This window comes from Numida meleagris, chromosome 5, assembly GCF_002078875.1.
Source record: "Numida meleagris isolate 19003 breed g44 Domestic line chromosome 5, NumMel1.0, whole genome shotgun sequence".
Lineage (NCBI taxonomy): Eukaryota > Metazoa > Chordata > Aves > Galliformes > Numididae > Numida > Numida meleagris.
The window spans coordinates 41,852,716-41,874,639 of NC_034413.1; the positions used below are offsets into that span (position 1 = coordinate 41,852,716).

Here is a 21,924-nt window from a genome sequence, read left to right on the forward strand (position 1 = left end):
TGCTATTGAGTTGCCTTCAAGGATTCTGCTCTGAACTCGGGTTTTTGAACATTTCTGTGTGATCTAAAGCTCACACACAGTTTGGTGGTAACCAAGGCTGTTAGGAGAGCTTGGACCAGGCCCCCTATGTGTCCAGGTAGCCAACTCTGGCATAAGCAGCCCTATGGTGCTCTCTAACCCTTCACTCAACACTGTCACCAGGGCTTGAAGCCTAACCCACAGCAGGCTCATTTATCTCCTTTGTGAAGGGGTTTGACCACCTTCTTGAGACCAACTTTGACCACCTTGTTAACCGCCACACAGTCTTTCCAGCACTTGAAGTTCAATCTCATCCACATCCTGCCACCTAAAATGACTGAGAAAGTGCTAATGTGCTTTCTGCTACAGCATTTATTGTACTAAAATGTGACTGCCATGCCAGGGTCTCCAGCAAGGATCGTCCCTCAGATGTCTCCTTTCAACCAGCAGTTCTTGGCCACTTGCCCTGCACCGGGCCGGCGTTCCGCACTGAAGCTCAGTAGCTGAGTGATGAGGGCCTGGCAGGGCTCTGGCAGTGGGGGCGATCCCTCTGGGTACAGGACTCCCTTCTTCTGCTCCTGGGGTAGGCTGCGGATGTGGGCATCATTGAAGGGCATGAAGCCGGTCACCATGATGAAAAACACCACCCCCAGGCTCCACATGTCGGATTTCTTGCCATCGTAGGGGATGCCCATCAGCACCTCTGGGGAAGCATAGGCTGCTGAGCCGCAGAACGTGGTGCACAGGTCTGGGTAGACATTGACCTCTTTGCTGAAACCGAAGTCGGTGAGCTTGGCCCGGCGGCTGTCAGCAGTCAGTAGCACATTCTCACACTTAACATCCCTGTGTACCAAATTGCGATCGTGCAGGTAGCGCACAGCCGCCACAATCTGTGCAAAGATGTCCCGGGCCTCAGGGACGCAGGGCAGCCTGCCGTGCTTCTGCACCAGCTGCAGAAGGTCGGTGGCTGCCGCCTCCATCACGATGTAGAGCTTCCCGTCGCACACCTCAATGAGCTCCAATATGTTCACGATGTTGGGGTGACGGATTCTGCGTAGGATGGAAAGCTCCCGGGGCAGGAATTTGTACACGAAGGCTGGGGGGGCTCGTCGACGATCCACCACCTTGATGGCCAGGGGGATTTTGTGTTTGGTAGAGGTGGCTGCTTTCACCTTTGAGAAACTGCCCTCCCCTAAGGTCTGACCCAGCTTGTAGCCCAGGTCATTGAGCACCTTCTCACCTGGACTGATTTTTGGCATGCTGGGTGATTATGGTGGGCTTTAGCAAAGCTAGTGTTTTGCCCCCAGGCTTCAAGACTTAATGCATGGTGTGTGGCAGCAGTTGATCATCACCTTTCTACCCATGTGTGCCCCGCAGAGTTCAGGACTCACCCAGGCATTGTGATGAAGTAGAGAGTTGTGGGGAAGTGTGATGTCAAGGGAGTGAGGTGGGTCCCCGTGGTGCTTCAGTGTCACTGCATGGCTGCGCACCTACAGGGGGAGAACACTCACTGCTGAATCATAGAATTGTTACGGCTGGAAAAGACCTCTAAGGTCATTGGGTTCGACCAAATATTTTAGAGTTTTTTACCTTTTTCTGCTCTTCACCTGAGCTCTCAAAATAGGGGTTCTCTGACGATGTGAGTTTAAACATGAGTGTTCTGGGACAAACAATCACTTTGGGGACCCACGCCTATTTTCTACAAGAGACTGGTTGTATTAAGATCAGAACTACGCAGCGGCGCAGGAGAGGGAACTCTTCCATCCCTAGTTACAAGTGACAGGGCGGGCAGGCTGTAAATATTTGGTTTTTGATTACAGTGTTGCAGGGAATGGTTTTCTAGGTAGCTTTCTGACTTGGTGAGGCACAGATGGGGAGCTCTATCCCCTCATAAGAAGCTGGTCTTGAGCTTCTTGAATCTGGAATTGCACTCCCTCTCTTTTAATCAAAATTGATAAACATGATAAAAATGAGGCGTTCTCTTGCTGTAAGATGGGGCCCAGAGCAGGAGTGGTCCTTCCTCTCTTTGCAGCACTCCTTGCCCACAGCAACAGCTGCTTCTGGCCTGCGCTCCGTGCAGGCCCGTGCCTCCCCGTGATGCATGCATTTCCTTTCCTGCTATAAAAAGGAGCCTAAGACCACAAAATATCCATGTTTCTGAATACAAAGCCAGGTGCTATTTTTAATTTTTGAATATATGAGGGCTGCTCCAAAAGTAATGCCACCAATTTTATTCTGTCAGCCCATAGCATCAGAGGCAGATGTTGGTGGTATGGCAGCAGAGGCGACACCTTCCTGACAGCATTCTGTTCCATTTTGTTGTTTTGGTGCTAGAATTCATCTGGCCAGGGGTCTCTTTTTGCTTAAGCCAGCAGATAACTGCCCTGGGATTTCTTTCTTCTGAACAGTGGATTCCTGGCAGCGCCGTCTAGGCTGTGAATCATAACCACAGTGACTTCAGCAGGGCTTTGAGATGTACTTCTCAGAGGATTCGGGAGTTTTGGGGTGACTAAACGTAACTGAATGAATAAAACAGTATATTTTCATAAAGGGTAATGCTTACTCCAGGCTTCCTTTCCCTTCTTGCCAGCAGTACATCTCAGGAAAATGCAGTCCTATGATCTGACGGGTGGGAGGATGTATGTGTAGCTATAGAGCAGTGGGAAGTTCATGTCATAGGCATGTCCCCAAAGCCTGCAGGTAAGATCCTTGTTTATGGGAAAGCTCTTGGAAACCCCCGCAATAATGTAACCCAGAAAAAGCCCTGTGCCGTGCACCAGCGCGTGCAGGTAACCTCCAAGGGGCCGGGAAAGCAAGGCCAGCTGGCAATGGGGAAGCAGCAGATCCTGCAGCAAATGCTCCCCCTCCTGTACGCTGCCGGCTAAGCTAGCCGTGCATGGGTTTGCTCACTGCCATGCTGACGGATGACAGCGGAGGCTGTCTTGTAGCAGGTACAGGCACTTGTTGAAGAGGATGTAGCCAGTAAAAGACATTACATGATTGGTAAGTGCTCTCATTTTGTTAGCGACGTCATTTGCCCCCCATTTGCCAAGCTCTGTTCGGTGAGCTATTCATATGTAATTGATCTCTGGCCTGTGTGATGTCTGAGCAGTTGGAAAAATGGGACAGGTCCCACGAAAAGCACACCAGAGGCAAGCTGCCTCGGAAGCCGAGGCACTGTGGCTGTCCTCGATCCTTTTCTGCAGAATCAAACTGTGAAGTTATTTTGGGTACAAGTATTAAATGGACGTGGAAAGCTGAAGGAACAGAAAAAAAAGGAGCTAAGTGCAAAGCCTCACCTCTGAGTGCTTTATGGAAGCTGTGTGCATGCACATATAACTGCAGCCTGGGGTTTGCTATGGCCTCGCAGCTCCTTAGTGGCAGCAACAATAGCACTGGCAATGGAGAAAAACCAAGCTGCACGTAGAAAGTTGCGTTTGGTAATACGTTGCAGTTTGGTTTTTTTCCTTCCTCACACGTTTCTGGGATTGGTGTTTGCTTAAAATACTCTGGCTCTGGTTTTTTCCACCTTTGGTAGATAAGGGGAACTGATGCTCGCAGTGGATGTGATCCTTGCAGCTGTCTGCCCTCAGATCTTACCCATATCACAGAATCACAGAATAGCTTGGATTAGAAGGGCCCTTGAAGATCACCCAGTTCCAACCCCCTGCCATGGGCGGGGTGCCACCCAGCAGATCAGGCTGCAGGGCCCCATCCAACCTGGCCTTGAACACCTCCTGGGACGGGGCATCCACATCATCTCTGGGCAGCCTGTGCCAGCACTATATCCTCTTGTTCAAACACAATAGATCTGTGAAGTTGATTGCAGGACCAACAAGAGATCTCCTAGAAATTCATCAGGATGCAATGAATGCCAAACAGAAAACTCTTCGGACATCGATTTGAAAAACTAAGCTTGTTCAAACTCGAAAGGGAAACCTGAACCTGGCATTCCCAGTATGCCAGAAACATCTGTTCATACAAATGAGATTTTAAGCCATGTGGGGGATATAAAACATGAGGCAAGGAGCTGGGAACTAACACATGGCAATGGGCCACACCACCACCACCAGGCAGCTTGTGAGTACCTCAGTATGTGCCAGGGGAGCTGAAGGATAGGAAGGGATAATGGGCTGATCTGAAGCATGCTCTTACAGCTGGCATTGCTGGGCTTCACCTGTCAAGTCTCAAGCCTGAAGGCAATCAGTGAGATTGGAGTGAGAGACAAAAGGGACTAAGCCTGTGGTTCAGGGAGTAGGGGGGGTTTCCTGTTGGATCTGCACTGGAATCCCTTTTGGAAAGAGAGAAGATTGAGATTTTATGCTTTCATACTTGTGGTAAGCCTGGCTTATCAGAGAGCTAGGGAAAATCAGCTGCCTAGGGAAGCAAGATTTTCCTCTTCAGTGTTGGAGAGCCTGCCTGGAGGTGTCACTCCCTAGGTCCCCTAGGGGGACTATTTTGTGCCCTGATTCCCTGTATTTCTTTTGTGCATTGCTTCAAGTGTACGTCTCAGAATGTATTTCACAGCAAAATAATGCTTTATAGTGGGCAGGGGAGTTGAGCAAAACCATAAATACTGAATAAACTAGTAAAGAGCATTAATAAGTTTGGATATAATCAGAGCAGCATGGGATGTGAGACTTGAAGAGCCCAAGAACTGCTGGGCACAGCTGAATGCAGCAGGAGCCTCTTGAGTTGGTAGAAATGGAGCTGCATGGTGATGGGGGTCAAGAGAAAACTGGGGAAATTAGAGGCTTTTATTACCACACCGAGTTATGACAGTTAAATCCAAATACAATTAAGTAAGAAAAGCAGGTATGTGTTTTGTGGTTTAGGTATCCCAAATGAATGCCACTGAAATCTCTTCCTCACGCTGATTTACTTACCTGTCTGTGGAGAACCTCATCACAGAGCATTCTGTATTCAGAAGGTTTACTTGTCTGGCACATATTGTAATTAATTTTTGCCCAATTAAGGGCCGCAGAGCTTTGTCTGTAATTAGGACATGACAGTCTATGGTATGCAGAGTTGGAAAGTTGCTGGCGAAGGGCTATGGCTAAGGAGCAGATGTGTACAAGGTATGGAAGCTGTGAGAGGCTGCTTTCATGATTTGCTCTCAAGTCACGTGCTCAAACGCTTCCTAAAAAGTGCTTGACTAATCAGCCCAGTGAGACAGGGCTGGTCGCTGGGGAGCGAATACAGACCTGGTTGCTCAAGCGGCAGGGTGTATCCTTCTGCAGAAGAACTTGCATTGCATTTGTTGCTTTGTTTCCCAGAAAAGTGGGCTGCTGGCTGGGCTGTGTCCTTCTCTGGAAAGATAAGTCTTTGGAAAGGAGAAACGTCGTGCTCATTTTTACAGAGTGGAGGGCAGGGGTGGAAGGACAATGGCATGCCCACGCTGTGCTGATCAGATGACGGCTGCTTGTGAGCCACGAAGTACATCTACACAGAGCCCTCTTGAGGGCAGGTGTTCATTAGAAATAGACCTTTGTGGCCGATATGCTGCAGGTCTCATCATTTGCCACTTTCATTTGTTCTAGGAGCTAACGTTAGCTGACTAAGTGGTGGGTTTTCCCATGGAGTGCTGTTCTTGCCAAGGGAGAGTTTGGAGTTTGGCCTGGGATTTTTAATATTTTATTCTTCTTCTAATACAACTCCTTTCTGTGATCCTGATCTGAACTTTAAACCTAAAATAATGCGAGGAAGGTGAGGAGCTCCCGAGTGAAGGTGGCAGTCTGCCCTCAGCAATGAAACCTGCCTTGTTCAAATGCTTCCAGGTGAGTCAGCCCCAGCAAGAAACAAATTGTTTTAACAATAGATTTAATTAGCTGGTGTTTGTACTTCTGCACAGCGTGGCGAGTCCCAGTGCACCTGCTGGCGGGCCTGTCTCAAAGCCCCGGCGTCTTCTGTGAAGGAGTGTGAGGAATGACTGAAGTGTTAAATAAGGACATCAGTGAGCATGGCGATTCCCTGCAGGCTGCTGGGAGCAGCGTGGAGAGGAAGGCAGCGCCATCTTTTGCAAAATGGTACAAAGAAAATAAGCACCACTGAAATGCAACTTCCAGCAAATGTTTGTGACTTTAGCTATGTTGCGGCTCGTGATGTCCTACTGCTGTCATTAATGCTCTGGCTGTAGGACACTTGAACATTTGGGACAGCTTTTCCTGCGTGTGTACAGATGAAGTGGGTTTTTTTTGTTCTGGGGTGTTGCTTATGCCTCCCTTTCCCCCCTTCCTCCCCCCAGACCTGGTTTATCTCATGTCAGAAACAGTTTTCTTAAATGCCAGGCCTGAAAACTTGTCCTGGGCTCTGGTGGTCACTCTTTCATGTTTCTTCTTCCCTCTTCCTGTGTCGTTACTTCCCTAAAGACTGCGTTGCCCCAAATGCAGCCCTGCCAGCTGGCTGTGCTAGGCAGAGTGTAGCCAACACCATCATTTTGGAAGACAGAGCATGGACAAATAAATCACAGTGTGAGCAACACCCGACTACGTGTAACCTAGTAATGCTAGATTGCAGAAGCAGATTTCCTTCTGTTTCCCTTGATTATGCACTCTTTCATTAAACTGGGAGGTGGAGAGAAATTGCTATTTGTTTAAGAATTCAGCTGCCTAGAGATGGCAAAGCACGGAAGACTTCTTCCTTGCAAAGGACAGCTCCTTGACTATCCTACTCCTGTTTGCCAAGCAAACACCAGGTAGGCAGCATCTTCTTGGTGCTGTGCTTATTTTCTTGGTTCTTGCTCCTCTCCAGCCTGTATGAAGGCACTGGCTGGTCTTGTTAGGTTCTGTTTCAAAGGGCAGCTTGTGTGACTGCTGCTTATTGGAACATGCTCTCAGCTTGTTGCAGTCTTGGCAAGATTTAACTGCGTGGCCTGAACTGTTTTGTGCCAGGCAGGACTAAAGCTGAGTATTTTTAGGAAAGAATCAGTATTTAAGGAAAGTATCATTTCTGTGGGCGAGGAAAGAGGAGCAAAGCCTATTATTTGTGGTATCTCCATGGGGCAAAGTCTCAGCATCTGGAAGGAGGGATGAGAGCTTCTGACAGGGATGTGGCTTGCTGGAAGTCTGCTCCATTTTGGACAGATTTGGCTCAGCTGAAGCAGCAATTGTAGTAGCAGTGGGGGCAGCAAGACCTCCTCTTATAGCAACAATGCTACGACAGTAACATCTCCCATGTACTCTGCTTCATTCTCAAAGTCATTTCAAAGTCCTGAATGCATGCAGAGGCATAAGAGAGTAATGAGGAAAAGTTTCACCAGGATCTGTGACAGGCAGAGATAAATAACTCCAAACAATATAACCACACTCAATTTGGGTCTGTTTGCACTGGCCATACCTTGTATTTACATGCTGCCACAGGAAACTATTTTTAAATGTTAAAACGGGCTAAATCGGTTATAAATGATAACATTTCCACTGTAGCTTGTTTTGTAGCACCTCAAGAAAGGCAGCTGATTGGAGTGATTTATTTTCATTCCTAGGGGAGAATGCAAGACTCTTGAAAAGCCTTTGTGACTTCTAGAGGAAAAGTACCAAAAATGCCAGGCCCTTGGTGGCTGCAGTCATGGAGACAACTGGTTGAAAGCTTTCTCATCACTTCCCAGACAGGATTTTGCTACAGGACACAGAACTAAAAGGGTCTCTATGGTCTCTGTCCTGCATGGAAGCACCAGCAACAGTCCCATTGCACTTTCTGAAGTTGGTCTTGGCAGCCATATAGGACTCTGTGAGCCAGTGAGGTTGTGGGTAGGCACAAGGGCACAGGAAGGAGGTGGTTAGGAGACATTGGGAACTAGGAAAGATATAGATATCTGGAGTCAGCAGCCTTAACAACTCTTGTGACTTCTCAACGCCAGTCATTCTGGGATGTTGATCACTCCATGGCAGCCTTGTCACACAGGTCACTGTGGCACGAAGACCAAAGAGGGAGCTACGCTTCAGCGACTCATCACCCACATTATTCACAAGCCTCAGGTTGCACTCTGCAATAAGCAAGCTGGGCTTTGGGATGCTGGCTGACCTTCACAGAGGGGGCTAGTGTGATATGTTTGTGATCTGCAAATACCTGTATTCTGGGTGGAACAGGATTACGTGCAGGAATATTTCCAGAGCCACATCACTCTGCCTTCCTATATCCATATCCTGCCCAGATATGGTATGTGTGTTTTCCCCATAGTGTTTTGTTGTTGTTGATCTAAATAAAACTGGCAGTAGCAAAAGGAAGTGGCATGGCCTAATCCACAAGACTCTCAGAATGTCTCTCTAATGCATAGGTGTCCAACCTTTTGGCTTGCCTGGGTTGCACTGAGTGAAGAGAAATTGACTTGGGCTGCGTGTAGGCCACTCTGAAGGTAATGCCTCCTATCTCTTTCCATGGAAACTACAATAGATACAATGAGCACAGTAACTTTGTTTGATAGAGCAAATTCTCAGCTTCAAAACACTATTTCTCAACATAGTCACCACCAGTAGCTGTGCATTTTCACCAACAGTGAACAAGAGCCTGCATGCCATGCTAGTCAAAACCCCCTCCAGCAGAGGTGACCCGCTATCGCTTTTGCCACTGCTGAAATGTGCCACCCACCGCCTCACTGTGCTCATATCCACTGGTTGGTCTCCATAAATGTTCAGCAAGCATCAGTGAATGTCAATCAATGCAATTTTTTATTCATGGATGAATTCAATGATACACCCTATTTTCATCCACGCTTCCACATCAGATGCCATTTTGTCAGCCTGCCCCTCTGCTGCTGTCTGTCGCATGGCAACAAAATTCAATGGAATATTGGTGGGAAGGTTCAGCTTCCACTGCCATACCACCAACACCTGCCTCTGACATCACAGGCCAAGAGAATAAAATAGGAGGCATTACTTTCAGAGCAGCCCTTGTAAAATATGTGATATAGTTAACTATATGTAAGTAACAAAACATTTAAATTGTTAATGCATTTTATTAAAGCATTAAAAAAAAAAAAGAGAGCAACAAAAACACAAAGCCAGTGGGATATGTGACCTTGTTTTTGTGACACTAACGCATCAGGTGGGTTCGATGGCACAGGCTGTAATTCATAGTGAGCTCTCAAGGTGTTCATCTGAGATTTCTGAGGAAATTTTATTCTTCCTGTGCTTCATCCTTGACAATAATTGTTAAAAATGAACACACTGCTGAAAAGCAGTGACATGAATGAGGCGGGATTGTGAAGCGAGGGGTGTTTTTCTCTGGGAAGAGAGGTCTGATAGAAGTCTGGTAGAGAGACAGGGTCAGATTTCTGAGTTGAATATCTGATTGCAACTCCACACATTCCGTTTGAAAATTTGCAGGTCATGTGTTTATGTTGACTGCAAATGGGGTCACAAATATGAACTGATGACTTTTTCAGCAATCTTGAAACCTGTTCTCAAACTCCTTTATCAGAACGGACACCATGGCTGCATGCTTTTCTCTGCGCACAGGACTGTGTTCAGCCAGTGTATTGAAATGCATGCAGCAATTTGCCATCATCTGAGCTGGCACTGCACTGCACTGTGCCCTGACCTGGTTTCAGCTCAGACAATGCTAATAGCACACCACTGTGTGGTTGCTGTGGGCAATAGGTGTGTGCCTGGGGCCGGGCCAGGCAGCCCAGTAGGGCAGAGCTGCTGCCATGGTGGCATGGGGCAGGGGGTGGCTGCACTGCGAACTGAGCCGGGCTGCCCATGGGCTGCAGGTTGGACAGGCCTGATTTCATGTCACTTGTATGTTGCACAGCAGGAATGAGAAAACAAGACCTTGGATACAGTCAGATTACTTTCCCACGTGAAACATATGACATTGGTTAGGCATCAGCTGAGAAAACCCTTGGGGGCCAGTGAGTAATGAGACATGCTCAGTGACTAAATCCTTCCTGAAAGAAGCGGTCAGAATCGCTCCGGAGCAACGCTGCACACCTCTGACCAACTGCTGGGCAATGGAGCCAACCTCAGCAGGGAAAACATGCCGTTCTCAGTGCGTACTCATTGGGCAATGGCAAAGTAGCTACTGAAAGTGGGTTTCTGCCCTTTTCATATTCAAGCTACTTTATCAGCATTATAACAGTTACCATTAGTTTATTATTTTGAGACTAGTGGTCAATTTTTCATGAGGCGTAGATCTAATTCAGCAGTCACCATTGACTTACCTGCATTGTTGCTACCTGGGCAGATCAGCATGGCCTGTGTGGTCTGTTGCCTCCCAGAGTTACTCTCCACAGGTTCCGTGTGTTCCTAGGTGAAATGCAGAATTCCCTTGCAGACTTTATAGCTCCGGTTTCTGAGATGGATTATTTGGGGGAGAAATTCAGGGTCAGAAACACTCAGAAAAAGAAACGTGTTTAGGAGACAAGGAGTGATTTCTTGTGTCTTCTTTACCTGTCTTTTCCTGCTGGGAAAATGTTCTTTACTCTTACAGAGAAGGAGACTTTCCCATCTAGCTCTCTTTGTTTTCAGTTTCAATGTTCTTTTGTCATATCCTTACTGGCAGACACAACCTCTGGCTAGGGAGGAGCTGCTGTTTCTCCAGCTCCTCTGAAATTCCTCCTTAGCACTCAATATCAGCCATATCTGGTGTGTCAGTCCTGCCTGACTGCAAGGTGCTGCTCAGGCATTTTGGCCTCGGGCATGAGACCTGGGTAATAAATCTTCAATCACCCTGCCGTCACCACTCCTGGGTGAAGGAGCACTTCTGCTCCTGGGAAGTCCACCATGTTGGTGCCTGCCCCAGGGATAGTCAGGAGAGCATGGCAAGCTGAAGGCAATGCTTCTCAAGCATCGCTTTCACTGCTTGTAAGCCCTCTCTCCACTCTGTTCCTGGAGCTGATTTTAAGCACTCTAGCTTTGTTTTTGTAACTCACAGAACAGGCAGCTCTAACTGTGCTTGATTCTCTGGTGTACACAATTGCTGGTGTCCCAGCAGGAGCCAGGTGAGCGCACTGCTTTGCTTCCTCACCCCTTTCGCTCAGGACTTTATTACTGGCAGCTGAATTTTGTGGCCCAGTTCTGCCTGCATGGGCCCACCTCTGCAGCCCTTTGGGTGATGCTCCTTGCCTCTGGGATATCCTCAGGGCTTCATCACAGCAGTGAGCCTCAGACAGTCCTCAAAGGTCATCTTACCTCTGTGCATACACATTGGCATTTCCAGTCTTCTCCCTGTGTCTTGGAGGAAGGCTTCAGTTCCTCATATTCTTGGGCAAAATGTTCTGGGGAGGCTGTGCTGTGCTACATACTATCCCAGTCTCAGTGAGGTGGCTGTGGCCAGAATGTGGTTAGAAAGTCCTCTCCTGCCCAGCCTGGCTGCTCTTGTGTTTGTCATCTTCTGGAGGAAAAAAATAATACCTCTGGGTGTTGTCTCAGCGTTACCTCCTGCTTCCCATTTCACACTGCTCTGCATGGACAGCTGCTACTTGTCTTTCTGACCTGCCTGCAGTCAGTGCTGTGACCCTTGGTTAATTCAAGGGACCCCAACTCCATGTGCTTAACCCACCGCCACCTGATGCAAACCCAAACCCCAGCAGCACCACGCCTGCCTGGAAAATTGCATCTCCAAGACAGCCATTGCTGCTTGCCTGGCTCTGTCCCTCACAGAAACGAGTTTGCAAGGTCAGAACTTTGCCTTCTTGCAACAAGCACGGATGCCTGCATGGAGGTCAGGAGGACAAACAGAGTCCTGCTGAACGTTTCTGCCTCCACACAGCCTGGCACAGGTTGCTACCACAGGTTGCCTCTCCAGGGACCAGTGAGCGTTGGGCTCTTCTCTACAGCAAGCAGAGAGCAGCTCCAAGCTAAGCACATCCTAGATGTTTATAAGATTCCTTTTTCTACCAAGCTCTTGCAGGGAGGGAGGGAAGGAAGGGAAATCTGGGACAGGTAGGTAGCTTTAACATGTATCAACCTCTTGAACCAAAAACAGGTTCATCTCACTCTCTTTATCTCCCGTTCTAAATCTAGATACCTTCTCCAGCAACCTCTCTGTCAGATCCCCAGGATGCCAAACAACCATTGGGTTGGGGTTAATTTATTCTGCAGAACAACTAGTTGCAAAATCAATGCGCTGCTTTTTGTGTGTGGTTTTTTTGTTCTCCTTACTGAAGCTAGAAATAGGTCAAGCAGCAAACCAGCATTTCTGAGGCAGCCAGAGTGACTTGTACCCACAGGTGCATTTCAGATGTGGCCTCTCGCTGGGGTTCATGCTCTCCCTGCCCAAATCCCCATCACTTCCTTTTGACAGAAGAAGGAGGAAGCGAATTGTTGGCAGCAGAGAAATGAAACCATTTACATTTCCTTGAACAAAGGCAGTAGGTTTTTCAATAGAAAATACACCTAGCACACCCTCCCTCATTGCCCTGCACCCATTAAACCAAGATTTACTTCTTCCCCTGTCCGTCTTCTGCTCAGGAGCTCTTCACAAAGACCTTCCTCTTCTATCTGCGTGGTTCCTTTTCTGCAGTGAGTCTGTACGTGGCAGATGACCTTAGTGGAAGTAAATGAAAGAATTGGCATTGTGTGAAGTTATTTTGGCTCACATATGGAGTTGTCAGCTCTCTTTTAAGTCACAGGGAAGTTAATTTGGTCACAGCAAGACAGCAATATTCACAATACTTCAGGTCCCACCTTTCCTGTTCAGTAAGGCTGTCCCACTTAATTTCCCTTGGAAAACTCCAGCCCCAGTGACTGGTTTTATTTTCTGCAGATCTTTCAGGTCTTTGCTTGGTTGGTTGTGGTTTGTTTCTTTTTTTAAAATTTTTGCTCATCTCCATGTCTGCCTTTCAGAAACAACAGGAGATGGTCAGTGGACCACCAAATGCATGCTATTTTTCTGGGAAACTTACTGATCTTTGCTGAGAGAGGCTGTAGTGGCAGTTGGTATGTTGGGGAAGCTTCAGCAGTGTTTCCCTGACGTGGGCTATAATAGGTTGATGCAAGGGGTTTCACAAGCTGTTTCTGCCATGGAAAAGTAGAGATCTTTGTTTTCGTGTGCACCATGTGCCATGCTGAGCGTGAAATCAACCTTTGAGAAAGCACGCAGTCAGGGCATATGGGTGACAGTCCACACATCACTCACTATTGGTCTTAATTGCTAGGGCAGCAGAGGAGGAATAATTAGACACATGTGGTGTTCTATTTCCCATTTATATTGCAGTTTTTCAAATTGAACTGGCTTCCTGGGAAGGCTTAGTTCTTGGAGCTGAAACCTGGGAGAAACCAGGCAGCTGCCGCTGCCATGCATGGGCTGAGAATGGCTGAAATGTTCCTCTGTTTCCTGTGAGTGGTCAAGTCAAATATCAGAAGTAACTGGTGAATATTTTCTAGCCAAGGTCATAGGAAAGAATGTTTAAAAACAAAAAACAAATATCTATCAGCCTATTTTGGAAAATGCAAATGAGAAACCTGCTTTATCATGGCATCTAAATCAGAGTCTCTCGCAGAGGAAAGCAAAGAAAGCCAGAAGTGGGAAAGGGCATCACAGAGCTTTCACCATTCACACATGGCTCTGCAGCTCTGAGGACTGCTTGCCAGTGCAGCTGCTGCAACAAGCCTGGCAAAGGCATTTTCTTATTAGTCCCCTCTCTTGGTCCTGGGAGGAGCTCAGAAGACCCTGCTCGGAGACCTCCTATTGTGCTCCATTTGTTTTCTCTCTTTCCTTCTTAAGGTGACCTTGTCACTTTCCCGCTGTTGAATTCCTGACCAATCAAGGTCACACTTCACTTTCAAGCTCTTTCATGAGTCAATTCATCTTTGGGTTTTGCTCCTGTGTGCCCTCGTATGAACTGGAGCCGTCTCCATCTGTTCCTCGACAGTACTTTTTTTTCCCTTTTCCCCCACTGTACTGCTCTGTCCTTCGCAGTTTCTTATGGTCTCAGCTACCCAGAAATGTCTGTGGCCTTTCTCAGATAGGGCAACTGATTGTATCTTCAATGCTTTTGGGAATTTGGAGCCGGTCCAGCATTAAAGTAGAAAACAGCACTGGTAAAGTAAAAAATGGACTTGCATTTTTGCAAGTGGAACTGACTTACGGACTCATGCAACTGTATTCAACTCCAGAAGCTTGGAAACAACTCACTCTGCCTGGGAGAGGGAGTTGGAAGTGCAAGATGCCTAACAGTGGAGCATCTTCAAAACTGATTTGATTTGTATGCAGATCTGACATTTATCCAGGCTGTATTGTGTCACCCAGTTATAACGCTTTTGAAGCTTACTTTTTTTAGTTTAAGTTGCACTCAGCTTGGGCCACATGTAGCCTACACGTTTGTGTTGGGGTTTTCTATCAGCAGTGGTGAGGGCACTCAAGAACACCTATGGCTCTGGAAAGCACAGCAGTTTCACCTGTTTGACCTGGTGCTGCCATGGCTCAGAACCTATTATCAGCTTTAGCTCAGGAAGAAAACAAGCATGCTGCTTGTGGATCCCAAATGCTTAGTAGGGCCAATCTAATATTACTTTCTTTTTGTGGATCCTCTAGGCTGACTTTGGGAAGAAAATATGGAAAGAAAAAAGCTTTTACCCATTTGTATTGTTAATGATGGTTATTATGGCAAGCACAAGGAACAAGCAGTCCAGAATGACATCCCATTGTGATGTGCAGTGTATGAACACAGAGCATTGTACTTTCCTTGCTTTATATTACAGTCTAATTACAGCCTGTCATCAACAAACCATTTTTCCCCTAAGAAATAGGAACCATGCATACTGTGTGTTATACAGGCTGTGAGAATTGAGGAGAGGGGAAGAAAAAAAAGCCCCTGAATTGTCACTTATGATAAATCTTCATTGGTATGGACAATTTATCTATGCAATAAGGGTTAGTTATTCCTATATTGACCCACAGGATTTTAACTAAGGCTGCCCATGGACTAGCAATCTCCTTCAAACTCCTACTCACAGTATATTAGGATATCATAAATAACAATCTGAACAAGTTGTTGTGGGTTTTTTTTCCTGAAATGAGAGATTATTTTAAAAAGAAAATTAGCTTGCACCCCTTTTTCCTGTCTATATTATGTGTATGTCCAACTCATGTGCAGCACAATGTGTTCGATCATAAATGGGACAGTCTTAAGAAACCAGATTACCATGATTTGATGGGTTAACATACATCAGCTGAGCCACAGAAATGGACTGTGTCGCTGCTAGCTTGGTATTTGTGTGAACCTTGGTTTCACTAACCAAAGTTTGTACTGCATGTCCTCGTCTTCTGTTGGGGAAGAACAAAAGGTGCTGTTTGTTTGCGAGCCTAGAGCATAAATGAGTCTGACAACACAGCTTTCATACCAGTGGAATGGCTGGGGACTGAGGGAAGGGAACAGGTGAGTGTTAGCAAGGAGATGTGCAAGGGGATGTTGTAAAATGCTAAGATTTTGCATGAGTTTGTAGTTCGTTAGCTAAATCAATCACAAACACTGGGGCAGAATCTGAACAAAAGAGTCTGCTTATAACAGCAGCTCTCAGCAAAAACCAAACAGCAGCAAGCCCTGGGAGACCCAGACATTGTGTTCATCTCTCCAGTCGCATCTCCAGCACCAGGGGATGTACTTGTACCTTGATGCACCACTGATATTTGTGCTGCAGCTCTCTTTATTGGTCTCGGCCACAAGGCAAGCAGGTCAGCTCTCAAGCTGCTCTTCCCTTGGGACTTCGTCCCTCTCAAGTCAGGGGGAGTATTTGCACTGCCATCTGCTCCATGGGCTTTGGAGCAGACTCGGAAGCTTGCATTCAGTCTGCTAGACTCCAGCTGTGTCCTGAAGCACAATTTTTTTATTGGTTTCCTCTTTCTGAATGGTCTTGTATGAATGATGAAGCTGAGGGACTTGAGTTTGAATCTGCTCTGAAATAATTTCTCTGTGAATATCCAAGTAGACTGAAGCACACCAAAACGGTTGGAAGAAGGTGACCATGAAGGAGGAATGACTTGTGTAGTGTAAAATGGAAGCTGAGGAGCACGTGGCTCATGCAACCATAGCATTCAGTATTATACTTGATGGTTTAGGTGCTAATTAGTCTTCCACTGAGGAAAAAAAAGAGGTTATTGTTCCAGGTGGCCCTTAAAAGGAATTGTGGAATTGCTAAATAGTCACGGCTGTAAGTCACATCTGATTCTGAAATCCTGACAGGCCTTGTCAGTGGATAATTGATGTCACACTGATTCCCTCTCCCAAATTCAGGAAATGCCATAGAACTGTTAATTAGAAGATAAAATTATGCAAGTGTTAGAGGCAACCTAAAGGAGCTGCTTGGTTTGGTTGTTTCCATTGTCCAGGAGTGCTGTTATGGATGCCGAGGGTATGATGTGGAGGTAGTCAAAAGCCAGGGATGATTTGGTCACTAACTGCTCTTCAGGGCTGCTGTCACCCTTGCACCACCAAAATAGCTCAGAGATATTTCCTGAGGGTAATCTGGTTGGGAAGTGATTGCCAGTGAACAGAGTAAATCATCCACCGAGAAGGCTGAGAACTTGCCTGGGAGAGGTGACTCACATTTGGTAGCATCTTTCCTTGAATGGTGTGTATGAGTGCTCTTCTGTCTTTCTAACCACGTGAAATTCACGCCGCTAGTAGTCCCATGGAAACAGGAAGGGAAATAGGCCCATGCTGAGACATGCCTGAGGGTCTGATCAGGCTCCTTGACGTACTTTCAGCTCAGTGCTCATACTGAGCCATGCATGGAAGATGTCAGCAAGCCTGTTTCCATGGGAGGGTTGTGTTTCCATGGCTGTCTGATCTGAATAGAAGGCTGAGAACCCTGGCCCCATTCCTGGTCCCTCGAAGGCCACCAGAGTCCTACCACACACTGTGGAAGAACCAAGGTCTTGGCATTTCTCAAGTCACCCTAACATCTACTCTCCATGTCTGGATGTTGGAGAAATGAAGACTGATTAATTCCTTTGTGTGAAAGCATAATGCTTTCCTTGTGCTGTATCTACCTGGCCTGGTGTATTTCCTGAGGTGTATTTACATCAGAGATGAGGCTGCATGTTAATGGCTGCTGTGCTTTCCGCTAGAGGTAAAATACAGGAGCTACTGATCAAAAATACTCTGTGAGAAGAGAAATGATTGATCTTCAATGATCTTTCATTGTTTCTAAGATAGTGGTATTTTCCTACTTGTTCCTGGAGCTGACCAAAGGCTCTCCAGAATGCACAGCTATCCAAAGATGACTTGGTCAAGAAAAGCAGGTGGAGATTCTTTGCCTGGCTTTTCGAGCACTATGGCAAGGTTGGCAAAGGGTTTGTAAGTCTTGTGTCCCTGCTAGAGTAAAGGATGGAAGGTGTGTGGGGCAGCAGGCTGGTCAGCATGCTTTCCCAGATTTTCTGTATTCAGACTTGAATGTCTTAAAAAAAATGCAGGTGAACACAGCTGTGTGCTGACACTGTGGACGTTTAGCCCACAGACATCAGACTGGACCTGCTGCAGATTCCTTACCTGAGCCTTTGAGGTGAAGAAGCCTCCTCTGCTGCCTCCCCTGTGAGCCAGTGCTAGCACAGCAGCTGCTGACTGTGCCCTGATAGTTGTACATGGGGCAAGATGCTTTCTGTCAAAACATATCAGCAAATCTCCCTCTGAGAATTCGTTACATCAAATCCTACCCCGAAAAAAGCATCTTCCTTTATTTTTGACTTTCCACATTTTAGTGGCTCACAGGTATATGCAGCATGTTGATGTGAGGTCTTCCAAACAAAGGGTAGTTCCTAACAGGGCTTCTGTGTTTTCCTTTGCATTCCAGGAATTAAATTACGAGTAAAGCTAGAGCGGACAGAGATGCTGGACTTGATTAGGGAGACAGCCCCCTCTGCCTGCTGCAAGGCACTGCAGCCCGAGGAGCACTGCCTGGCTGAGCTTCCTGTGGGGCTGAACTGGTGTCAGCACTGAGCAATGCTTTGCCCTAGTGCTGCAAGATCTCTCTTTCTCTCTCTCTCTCTCTCTCTTTTTTTTTTTTTAACAATGTCCATGTAAGTTTAACAAGCAATCATAGAATTAAAAGACCACCTGTGACTTAAGGAGATTACTCAACACTGATGCCTTCCATCTCCTATCCCATGGGAATCTGAAGGCCTAGGAGAAAAGGATATCATCTACAGCAAGCTGTGAAGGGCATCTGATAATTGATCGCAGCACATGGAAAAGGCTTTGAGAGGCCCCCACAGCTGGTGCCTGGTGTGGTCTGCACTGAATTGCTCTGCAGCTCTGTAATTACAGATCTGCAGCAGTTCTGTGATGTGACACCGCTAACATGAGCCCAAATCTAAATAAATGGACCAATGTCCTGCTTCGATGCAGGGGATGGAAGGTAGAACATAAATGTTTTGTGAGTTTTTAGAGGCAGATTTAGAAAAAGAGGACCTCACGGAGCAAGACAGCAGGAGTGCAAATATGCTTAATAAAAAAAGTGATTTATACTAAGACATCATTCAAAAAAATAATTAGCTTATTGCAAAGAAATTGAAGATCATGGATTATTAAAACTATAATTAAAGCATGGAAATGACACTTGCATCACAGATGTACATCTCTGCAGACTATTGGAACAATACATTAAACAAAGTCAATCACTCCCTCATAATAATGGCATTTACAGTAACACAATGGCAATGCAAGGCATTTCACTGCAGACAGGCTTGCATTTTAAAATATATTTACAGTGTTAACATCCAAAAGATATAATCTCTGTTGGAAAAATGGTCAACGCTACTGTTCAATTTTCAGACATCAGGCTTTGCTATGATGAGCAGCAGCAGAGAAAATGAAAATGAGGGAGGACACTGAACAAGTGTTTTATAAAGCGGATTTGCTATTGAGGGTTTAGAGTGGGAGGATTTTGATTATGTTACTGTACTAGATAAAATGAAGCTGGGGGGAGCAGTAATTATAAACCTCTATAATCCACAGAAAACAATTTAAAGATAAGGTGATAGAACATTAACAGCAACTTCAGGGAAAACTTTCCTATTTGTGGTCATTATTATTTGCGTTCTTTAGATCTAATTGGAAAAAAAAATGACAAGATATAGCTCTGTTTCAGTGCACAGCAGGAAAGGAAAAACCTGAGATTTTCTGTTGCTCTCAAGAGATGAACTCCTTTCCGATGGGATGAGCTTTTTTGAGGAATAAGAGGCCCGTTTGGACTGAGGGAACCATGAGTCCTTTGATGCCACAGGAAGCCTAAGCTTCTTAATTTCTGGCGTATGGAGCATTGCTTTGGGCAGACAGTGGGGCCAGACTCTGATTTTCGGTACACAAATTGAACATCAGTGGTGGCCCAAGCTACAGCCGCAGGAACAGGCCAGGAGCTGCTGAGGTTTTGGCCATGTTTCCTGGCATGTCTACCAGAAAAAAGTAAACAAATCTACAATTAACAACCCTTTTGCCTTCTGTACAAAGTTATCAGAACGATACGGGAGTTACACTTAAGAATGCTGGTACCTCCAGTAAATGTTTTGCTTGCGCCTTCAGATGGCAGAACTGCCTTGGGAAAATGAGAACAAGGAGACAAAAAAAAAGGTGCTGTGGAATGCAGTTGTTTTTAATGCCCTTGAAGTCTTTTACGTGGATGTTTTAAAGGCTAAAGGAATGGGAAAAAAATAGGCATGGTGCTGTATGCAGAAAATGGGAAAGAGAACATGAGAGAGCTGCTCAAGGAGCGTTGTTCTCTGTAGAATAGCAGTGAAAGAAAATAGAGGCAGGAGAAATCTTCAATTAAGATAGTATAAGGAAGCAAATATTTGAGGAACTAGTAAATCAACGAGATAAGGGTAGAATAAATGTAATTCAAAGCCCAATGTCTTGTTGTAGCATGTTATAAACATCAGAGCACAGAGCTGCATTTGATGATGGACTATACAGTGCGAAGCTGGAATGAGGCAGTGGCATTTTTTTAAAGCTTGCTGAAAGATAAATAAATCACAGAGGTTATTGTATCGTACTGTCAGTGGGGTTTTTAATAAGTTGGTACAATTATTTTAGGCATGAACAAACTATAAGAAATATCTGCCCTCGAGGGCTGTTATTTTCTCAACAAATGTGCTGGCAGGGAAAGTCAAACAGAGCCATAAATATAATAGGATGGGAAACTGTGTGCTGGGGAAGAGGAATTTGGGATGCTGTTAGAAGTGCCCGGTGCAGAAAGCAGGTCCCAGCGGAAGACTTTCTCAGAGAAAAAAAAGCAAGTCCTACACGTGGCAATGACAATGGGGTACAAGGCTCAAAGCCACATCTCAGTAAATTCGTACAAAACATCAGACTTGCAAGGCACTGGAAATAGGCTCTGCAGGTGATCATTGCTGAGATGAGAGGTGCCAAGTCCCACCTGCATACCTGAGAGTGAGCTGGGAAAGCTTTCCAGGTGAGTGTGTAATGCTCGTCGTGCTGTTGAGAGCCCTGCAGCATCCGGGGTGAATGAAGGCTCCAATACTTCATTTTCAGGCTAATTCTGGTGATTCCAAAGAAGTTTTCCCAAGTAATAACTCACCAAATAAGGATTAGAGGACTGGGAGTACTGATAACATCCCTACTAGAAACATGAGTACCAGTGAGGGGTAGTAAAGTTGTTTTCCGAAGGAAAGAGAGCATTCATTTATTTGTGTAATGGAAAAATGTCTGAAGTAAAGACATACAAATGTGGCAAAGTAAGCTTTCACACTGAGGTTTGAAAGGTACGGCAAGTGGATGTATCTTAAGATACTCCTGGTGACCCAGGCACAGCACGGCTGCGTACTGCAGAGGGCAGTCTGAGCTTCTTGTTTGCAGGGCACACTGCAACTTCCAGCCTCTGCCAAAGTTTGCTCCTGGCCTACCAATGAGAGCCCAAAATTCTCCTGGCTAGCTGTGTTTTCCACTCTTGTAGATATTTAGTTTGTTTTCACTTTGCATTTTTTTTTTAAATGTCCCACTACTAGAGAAGAAAGCCGCTGAGGCTCCTGCTGTAACCATGCTATCATGCAGCAGCAGGCACTGAAGTCTACATGATTGAGGTGTTGCACATGTATGTCTGCAGAGAACGGGGCCTGGAGAGCATGTTCAAAGTCATCTCAGCTGCCCCTTTGCCCCAGGGTGTGATTGCCTTTAGCTTGCCCAGGCAACGTCTGTCTAATGGGGTGTTTAAATCCCCAGGTATGCGGAAGGGGATGTTTTTAACTCGTGTTGTCTGTTTTTATAGCCCAAAGCATTTCTGGATGGCATTTCTGTTCAGTTTTTATATTCACCGGTGTCACCATGGTTTGTCTCTGAGTCTTTTATGGAGCACACTAATGACTGACCGTTTGGACACTGATCGTGGTCTTCTTTGCTTTTGCGCTGTGGGAGTATGATAACATGATGCTCAGGAGGTTAAAAGCAGGGATGTCCTCTGACTTGCTGTGGCTGGAGAACACCCAAAGCAAGTCTGATACATTCCTTAATTACAAGACTGACACTCTCCCAAGCTTGAAACTTCTCTGAGTAACTGTTGACATTGCTGTGAATAACTAGAGTGGATTATTGTGGATATCAGAAACAATACCCCTTTTCAGTGCTTCTTCAGCTGTTTCTAGGGAGAGAAATCTGTGCTTACCCTGAGAGCACCCGTTTGAAGCTGCCACGTCACTGTGTGCAAGCACCAATGGCTCTTTCAGGGGTCAGAGCTGACACTGTTGACAGATATCAAGTGTCAAGCCCATAGTGACGCTGTAACACTGAAAGACAATATTCAGCTGTACCACTCCCTTCAAGGAAAACTTGAGCTTTCTGGTGAGAAGCCTGAGTCTCTGGTGCTGCTTTTGAACACGTACCCTGTTCAGCAGCTTCAGGCTTCAGGATTACAACAGGAGTAGGAGGCTTGGGACAAACTGCAGGTGCTGTGTGCCACTACTGCCACCCAGGAACCATTCTGTGGCAACGAGACACCAGAGATCTGTGCTTGTGAGCTT

At 46.1% G+C, this 21,924-nt stretch overlaps 1 protein-coding gene and 2 long non-coding RNA genes across 3 annotated transcripts; 2 read left to right on the forward strand and 1 right to left on the reverse strand.

Annotated features, from left to right (window-relative positions):
* On the reverse strand, positions 373 to 1,441 carry TSSK6 (testis specific serine kinase 6). Its single transcript, XM_021399525.1, has one exon. It carries the CDS (start codon positions 1,275 to 1,277, stop codon positions 444 to 446), a length of 834 nt encoding a protein of 277 aa, XP_021255200.1. The 5' UTR covers positions 1,278 to 1,441; the 3' UTR covers positions 373 to 443.
* Positions 4,165 to 8,484, forward strand: LOC110399717. Its single transcript, XR_002439375.1, has 3 exons — positions 4,165 to 4,355; positions 5,870 to 6,712; positions 7,499 to 8,484. It is a non-coding gene; the product is annotated as an uncharacterized LOC110399717 (long non-coding RNA).
* LOC110399716 lies at positions 16,032 to 18,426 on the forward strand. The gene is made up of 2 exons (XR_002439374.1): positions 16,032 to 17,027; positions 17,748 to 18,426. It is a non-coding gene; the product is annotated as an uncharacterized LOC110399716 (long non-coding RNA).

Bases quoted from the DNA above. Each gene is read 5' to 3' on its own strand.
- TSSK6 (XM_021399525.1), bottom strand. From the start codon at position 1,277: ATGCCAAAAATCAGTCCAGGTGAGAAGGTGCTCAATGACCTGGGCTAC.